Source organism: Telopea speciosissima, unplaced genomic scaffold (assembly GCF_018873765.1).
Source record: "Telopea speciosissima isolate NSW1024214 ecotype Mountain lineage unplaced genomic scaffold, Tspe_v1 Tspe_v1.0562, whole genome shotgun sequence".
In the NCBI taxonomy this organism is placed as follows: Eukaryota; Viridiplantae; Streptophyta; class Magnoliopsida; order Proteales; family Proteaceae; genus Telopea; species Telopea speciosissima.
Window position 1 is genome coordinate 1,037 of NW_025317898.1, and position 7,706 is coordinate 8,742.

Genomic DNA, 7,706 nt, shown 5'->3' on the forward strand with positions numbered 1-7,706 from the left:
TCCAACACCTAGGGTTGCCTAAACACATTTACAACTATGCGTGGATCTCAGTAAAAAATACAACCTCAGCCTGTCCTGTCATCTGTACAGTAAAGCTCTTCATTTATGGATTTTTTTTTTTTTTAACTTTTCATTGTTCTTCGATTAGTCTAGCTAAAAACAAAATGTAAATGACTGATTAGTATAATAGAGAGGAATATTTTCAATGAACATCATATGCACTTTGATGCAACAGCAAAAAAAAAGGCCCGTTACCAAGTGCTGACCCCTGGGAGGGGTGAGTTTGGAGTTGGTCCTAACCTTTGGCCTTTTATGCGAGCGACAGAGTGAGGCCATGATACAATGGTAAGATGCACTAGTTCAAGTTCATATATTGCTTTTTTTTTGGCCCCTCAAGTTCATATATTACTTGAGTGGGCTTCAGCATTAGAGCATATAAATTTGTCATTCAAATAAAACATCAGTTGGTTTCATTAACAGGTCAATAGCAGGTTCAACCATTCTGGCTCATTCGCTCACTAGCCTGGGTCAGCTGGAACACTGACAAGTTAGCAAGTATCAGCAGAACATGTATGAGGTTTGGACCACCCATTCAATTGCCAGGTGGAGATCAGCCCAGGCAGGGTCTCAGAATGTTGGATCCAACTCAGGTAACTATGAAAGTATAGCTGACAAAGTCAACAGAAGTAAAATAGTACCTCCGGATGCCAGCTCGACGCTCTTCCTTTGGAAGTGGAAACAGTACACCCGAAATTGATGTGACCTTGTCAAAAAAATCAAATTCCCTTTGAAACATATCACAGGCCTTTGAGGTGAAACTATCAATAATTCTTTGCCTAACAATGGGCAATAGCTCTTGAAACGAACTATTCTGAAACAACAGCAAGAACATATCCATATCAGCAAGCATGTGATGATACACAGCTAAGAATTTGGCCACCCGAGAAAGCATATCAATGATGACTGCAAGATAATGGAAGCAATAATGGTACAATTGACTAGTCTCAAATTTTGAATCAAATAATACATACAAAAGTATGACATACACCTACTACATAGGCTGTACAGCTTCAAAAGTCAAAACTCACCATGTAGTAAATATGGACAGACATGTACAGATCCATGTGATAGGGGACACTACATCCATCCATCTCACTGGTCAAGTTTCAGCCCCACATGAGCAAGAGAATTGGCTCAAAAGTTGTCCCAAAGTTTCAGAGAATTTCAAACTACACATCTTGTTAAATGACACTTATGTAATTCTTGTCACTTGGCACCCACTTCTGAGGCACTTCCCCCCCTGTTTTACGCTGAAATTTGACCAGTGGAATTAGGCCACGTCCTCTATCACATGGACCCCTGGCTGCCTGCCCATGTAGCAGTTGTATCAATTCAACATCAAATCTGTACATAAATCAATATCATAGTCTAATGTCACAAGGGATATGCTATGGCCACACACATTTAATGACCATGCTGATGAAAGAACGAGACTCAAACCTGTAAGAGTAGAAAGAACGAGAGAGAGAGAGAGAGAGAGAGAGAGAGAGAGAGAGAGCAAGAGATGGAGAGAGAAAGGGAGATTTGTGATTAGGTCAAAATAGATCCACATGCCTCCTATTTATATCTTCATACATGGAAAACCCTAATACATGCGAAAAGGTGAAAATGCCACCAGAGTTGGGGAAGAGAGAACAGTATTTCCCTTGCTAAAAACTCTTAACACATGTGACCACAAAGATCCGGGATCCCATTGTAGGGGGAAATGCGCCACTCTATTGAAGTGGGACCAACTGCACAGTTGGGATGCCATCTTTGAGTGGTCTCCAGTGCTAAATAAGTGGGACTGGCAGCAAATAAATCACTCCCTTGTTGCCATTCTCATCATGAAGTGATAAAATCGGAAGATGTATCATCATGAAACATGGAGGCATATCCTCGCATAATTTAAAAAATGGGATGAATGCTGCTTGAATTTAGGTAAACAGAAACAAGACAACCACAGATGTACCTTTTCAGAGCTTGCATCATTCCCTAATTCTGGACCACTTGTCTCTCCCTGCCATTATGGAATTATATTCACATTAGAGTTCCAGTGTATATTTCCACTATACAAACACCAAAACAAATACTAATTATGGAATTATATTCATATTAGAGTTCCAGTATATATTTGCACCATATTAACACCAAAAATAAATACTAATTAATTATCTTGTGTGAACAAATCATGTACCTGCAGATGCCATATCAAAATGTGGGCAAATATATCACTTCTTTGAGTGGCTCTAAGCAAATATCCTTCTACTAATTTCTGTAAAATGAAAAAAGCATCACACTGAATAAGTAAAGTAATCATCACAATGAAACTAAGAAGATTGTGGGAAAAGCAAGGATGGAAGGGGAAAAAGCTATCTATAAGATAGCTAAAGCGAGGGAAAGGAAGAGTAGAGGTCTCGACCACGCTAGATGTAATAAAAGTGAAGATGGTAAAATACTAATAAGAGAAGAGGAGTGAGGACATTAAGAAGAGATAGGAAGGTTATTTCTCCAGCCTACTAAATGAAGACAATTCAAGTAATAGTGTTTTGGAAGACTGCATTACCCATCATGACATCACATTTCGTAGATATATGCGAAAAATTAGGGTGTCTGAAGTAAAAGAAGCTTTAAGGAGGATAAAAGTAGGCAAGGCACAAGGCCCAAATGAGGTCCCAAAAGAAGTGTGGAAAAGCTTAGGAATTTGTGGTTTATCTTAGCTAACCAAGCTGTTTAATAAGATTATGGACACAAGGAAAATGCCAGATGAATGGAGGAGAAGCATCGTGGTTACATTTTACAAAAATAAAGGTGATATTTAGAGCTGCAATAACTATAGGGGCATAAAACTAATGAATCATAAATTATAAGGGTTATTAAAACCAACTTGAGACAAGAAACTACTTTTACGAAGAACCAATTTGGTTATATGCCAGGAAGATCCACAACAGAAGCTATTTACTTACTTAGGAGACTCATGGAAAGATTTAGAGATTGCAAGAAGGATCTCCATATGGTCTTTATTGACCTAGAAAAAGCTAATGACAGAGTCCCTAGAAAGTTAATTTGGCAAAGTACTAGAGAAGAGAAGTGTTTCAAGCAAATATGTGGACATAATTAAAGATAGGTATGATGGTGCAATTATAAGGATAAGAACTATGGGGGGTCAAGGTAGTGAATTCCCAAATCCCAATTATAATTGGGTTAACTCAAGGATCAGCTTTAAGCCCTTATTTGTTTGCGCTCATCGTGGATGATTTAACCAGAGACATTCAAATTGATGTTCCTTGGTATATGTTTTTTGCTGATGATATTGTTTTGGTGGATGAGACAAAAGCAGGGATTAACGTCAAGTTGGAGTTATGGAGATCAACCTTGGAATCAAAACGTTTTAAAATAAGTAGAACGATGATGAAGTATATAGTGTGTAACTTTGGTTACACTAGGACGGATAATGAGGTGGTGAAAATTGATGAGAGGGAGATTCCGCAAAGTGATTATTTTAGGTATCTAGGCTCAATAATAAATAAAGAAGGTGATATAGAGGATGATGTTTCACAAATAATTGAAATAGGATGGATGAAGTGGACAGGTGCATCTGGAGTATTGTGTGATCTACGTATTCCTTTAAAACTTAAAAGGAAAATTTTATAGGACAGTCATACGACCGGCTATAATGTAAGGTGCAAAATGTTGGGAAGTTAAAAAGCATCATGTAGATAAACTCAGTGTAGTGGAGATAAGGTGTTGAGATGGATGAGTGGCAAAACTAGGAAGGATAAAATAAGGGAAAATTACACTGCCACCCCCTGAGGTTTGTATTAAATACAAAAGACCCCCTATGTTTTTAAATTATACAGTCACACCCCCTGAGTGGACGGTGAGTAAACGGTGTTAAATAATACATTTTAAATACCAACTTTGCCCTCTTTTAATATCCTGTTAATACTCAGTGGGAAATTCCAACTCTACCCTTTAACCCTTATGTTACAAAATCCTCTTTCTTCTCCGGAAACTCCACTGTCCTCTCCGGCAATTTGCGAGGGAGGAGCTGTCTGAAGGTAAATGGCACGAAGACGAGAGCAGATGCAGAGTTGCAGTCCCATTTATAACTTTCCAAATTCCAAAGCTTCCACTTTCCCACTTTCTCTTCTCTTCTCTTTTCACATGAGAGAGAGAGAAAGAGGGAGCAGGTTCTAGAGATTACCAATACCACAGGGCCTAACCTCCCACCCCCTCCCTCCAAAATATATTCATTTTTACGGAAAGAAAAGAAACCCTCCACACTCCACAATCCACAATCACATCCGTCTACCTATACTCTTCTCTCATGGAAACTTGTTCCAAGCTCAACCAGATTCTTCAGAGTTCAGACATATTACTCCTTGGACTATCTTCCTCATAACCTTCAGAGAGAGCATCTACAATCTCTTCTTTTCGGTTTCATTAGAATTTCTACTTTCTTAATTGCGATTTTCATGGAAGCTTGCTTTTTCCTATACAACTGGAACCCCATATCCCACCTGCTTCCCTTGTCTTGTTTATTTGCATTCTTTGGCTTTGAACGCTTCATTACAAAACCTCCTGGAACCTATTTGGTCAACTTCTCATGTTTCAGACCACCAAGCTTCTATAGGGTCCCTTTTTCCACCTTCATCGAGCACGCTTCCATGTTTGAATGCTTTGACAAAGAGAGCGTCACTTTTATGGGTAAAATCATTGCTTCTTCTGGACAAGGAGAAGAAACCTATCTCCCACCTTCACTTCACCACATTCCATCGAGTACCCATCACCATGAATCCATTAACGAAGTCCAGATGGTTCTGTTTCCTGTCATGGACGATCTGCTCTCTAAAACCAAAATCTCACCACATGACATCGATCTGCTCTCAGATTTCTGCTTGCACCGCCACTCCAACCTCTGGATTTCTGCCTGCTCTCGTCTCCGTGCTCTGCAAATTTAGCCATCAAGCTGGAAAGCTCTAAAGGCAACTCGCCGGAGAGGTTCCGCCTGCTGAAATCCAGAATCCTGAGCTGCAAAAGTGAATAAGTGACCCAATACTCTTAGGGATCCTCCCTGAGAAGCCATTACCACTCATATTCAGAACCAGCAGACCCTTCACGTCTCCAATGTTGGAAGGAATTTCACCAGATAATCTATTGTCACTCAAGTCCAAAATAGTTAGATTTCTCAATCACATCAGCTCACTTGGCACGTTCCTTGTCAAGTTATTACATTCCAGATTTAGGTTTTCTAGCTCTGAAAGACTTCCAAGATACGCTGGAATGAGACCTGAGGAGTTTCTCCCAAGAGACAAAACCTTCAAACCCATAAGCCTCTTGAGTGCAGGAATCTCTCTGCCTTCTCCGGTGAAACGGTTCCCTTCAAAATCAAGAACGCTTAACAAACTGCACTTTTGAATCCCATTGGGGACTTCTCCGTGAAAAGTGGTTCGCCACCCTCATCTCTTCTAACTTGAAGAGGTTACCGATGCCAACTGGTAGCGTGCCTGCAGATTAAAGAGACGATCGGAGAGAGGGCCAGAGAGTTGTAGACGAGGGGCAAGCGAAGCTCACGAACACGGCCATTGCTGTTCTATTTGATCCAAGATCACTTGTTCGTCTCCAAAACCAATCCAAGTAAAAATAACACAAGACAAACGAATTAAATAGAGATGAAGAAGAAAAGAGAAGAAGAAGAAAACACAATCCCCAAATTTGAAGTTGCCTCCATCGCTGACCTGCAACTCCACAGCACAGGTATTCATCCCCAAATTTTTTTCCAGGTGGTGGGGCCAGTGGGGTTGCAGAGAAGGAGGGACGGTGATGGGTGGGTCCCATTAAGTTTATTTCAAGGTAAAATTAGAAAAAAGAAAAAAATTGAGCAAGTAGGGGTATATTAATCATTTTAAGTCATGAATTACCAACACCATACCACTTAACAGGAATGATATAACGGAGTGGGACTGTCAGTAACAACTAACCAAACCTCAGGGGGTGTGGCTGTATAATTTAGAAACACAGGGGGTCACTCTGTATTTAATACAAACCTCATGATAAGCTATGAGAAAGTTGTTTGAGGTGGCATGGCCATGTTCAACGGAGGCCTTTGGATGCTCCAGTATGGAGGAGTAATTTGATTCAGTTTGAAAGAACTAAAAGAGCCAGGGTCAGACCTAAAATGACATTAGGAGAAGTGGTGAGGAAAGGCATGTGTTATGTATGTCTCGAATTCTTGTACCCGTTTTCGAAGAATGACCCGCTCCGACATTTTTTTGGTGGCGACCCGAATGGAACTTTTTCTAAGATCTATAATGGTAGTGGAGGGCTTGGTTCAACCTGATCCGATGGAGTATTTATATTCTTTACTCGCTTTGTTGTAAAGTGAACGAAATTTGGGGGTTTTCGATTTAGGGTTTCTGGGAGAGAACAACAGTGCCAATTTGGGTGTTCTTGAGAGATCTCCATTGTAACTTTCTCTGATTGACATAGTATAACATCTTCAGCTTCGCCCGTGGATGTAGCATACCATATTGGTGTGTGAACCACGTTAAATCTGTGTCATCTTGCTCTGTTTTCGTTTCTGTTCGTGTTTTGTTTGGTGTTTGTTCTAACAACATGCATAGCTTAAGCTTTGTGTCAAGTATGACCTCAAATAGAACTGATGAGGGCAAGGATCCATGTAGCCAATCCCATTTAGTTGGGACAAGACTGAGTTGTAGTAGTAGTAGTGGTAGTTGTTGTAAAAAAAATAAGGGCAAATATTTTCTGTTTGGGAGTGTGGCCTACGCCTAAAGCTCCCATGTGTCCATCTCTCCTGCCCCCATGAAATGACATCTCTGCCCCCTATTGGGGGAGGAGAGAGATAGACATATGAAATGCTGACGTAGACCATGCTCCCGGACAGAGAACACTTTCCCATAAAATAATTAGGGAATAGATAGATGTAAAACATCCTATACAAATATTGTAGTTTACAAGGACTGATTTTTTCTTTTTATTTTTTTAATTTTTTTGTTATGAATAAGGACTGTTTTTATCACTATCATCAATGCAAAGCATCAGGTAACTCACCCCTTCATCATATCGTAGAGCTTGCACAAGCTGCGGCATGAAAAAGGTCACGCGATCAGGAGGATAGGATTCCAGAACCCTAAGAAGATATGCCATGACACGTGGGTGACCTTTATATGGAGGAGTAAGAAACTCCAGAGCCTGAGTAATTGAACAAGCAGCCCAGTGAGGCAGTTGCTGTAGAAGTGGTGAATTTTCATCAACTGCCTTTGGAGTAACAAAAAATGGTAAAGCTTCAGGCATGCTGCGCATCTCTAATATGTTTGACTGCACGAAAATACACAATTCCGGGGGCATATTTCAGACAAGAAAAAAAAATTAAATAAGCTATCGAGACAACAAATAGCAGGAAGACCGGAAAAAGAAATGGTGTAAGATCTATCTCACAGGAAGATTCAAAAAAAGCAACACTGGTGGTCATTGCATTTGAATGATCTCACAAACCAGTATTATCAAGTAGAATGCATAAAAAAATTGAATTTAACATTGATCGCATTTCATATAGTGTCACAAAAAGATCCATTCTCATGAAAAAAACCAATGTGAGTATGCCAGGACTTACAGAAGGGTCATCATCCAGCAGGTCCACGTAA

General features: G+C 40.0%; 1 protein-coding gene across 1 annotated transcript; it reads right to left on the reverse strand.

Moving 5' to 3' along the window:
- Positions 1-631: 631 nt before the first annotated feature.
- LOC122648201 (phosphatidylinositol 4-kinase alpha 1-like) lies at positions 632-7,418 on the reverse strand. Its single transcript, XM_043841453.1, has 4 exons — positions 7,114-7,418; positions 2,237-2,314; positions 2,012-2,059; positions 632-871 (listed from the first exon to the last, which is right to left on the reverse strand). The coding sequence occupies exons 1-4, from the start codon at positions 7,408-7,410 to the stop codon at positions 647-649; spliced, it is 648 nt and encodes a 215-aa protein (XP_043697388.1). The 5' UTR covers positions 7,411-7,418; the 3' UTR covers positions 632-646.
- Between the last annotated feature and the right edge of the window lie 288 nt (positions 7,419-7,706).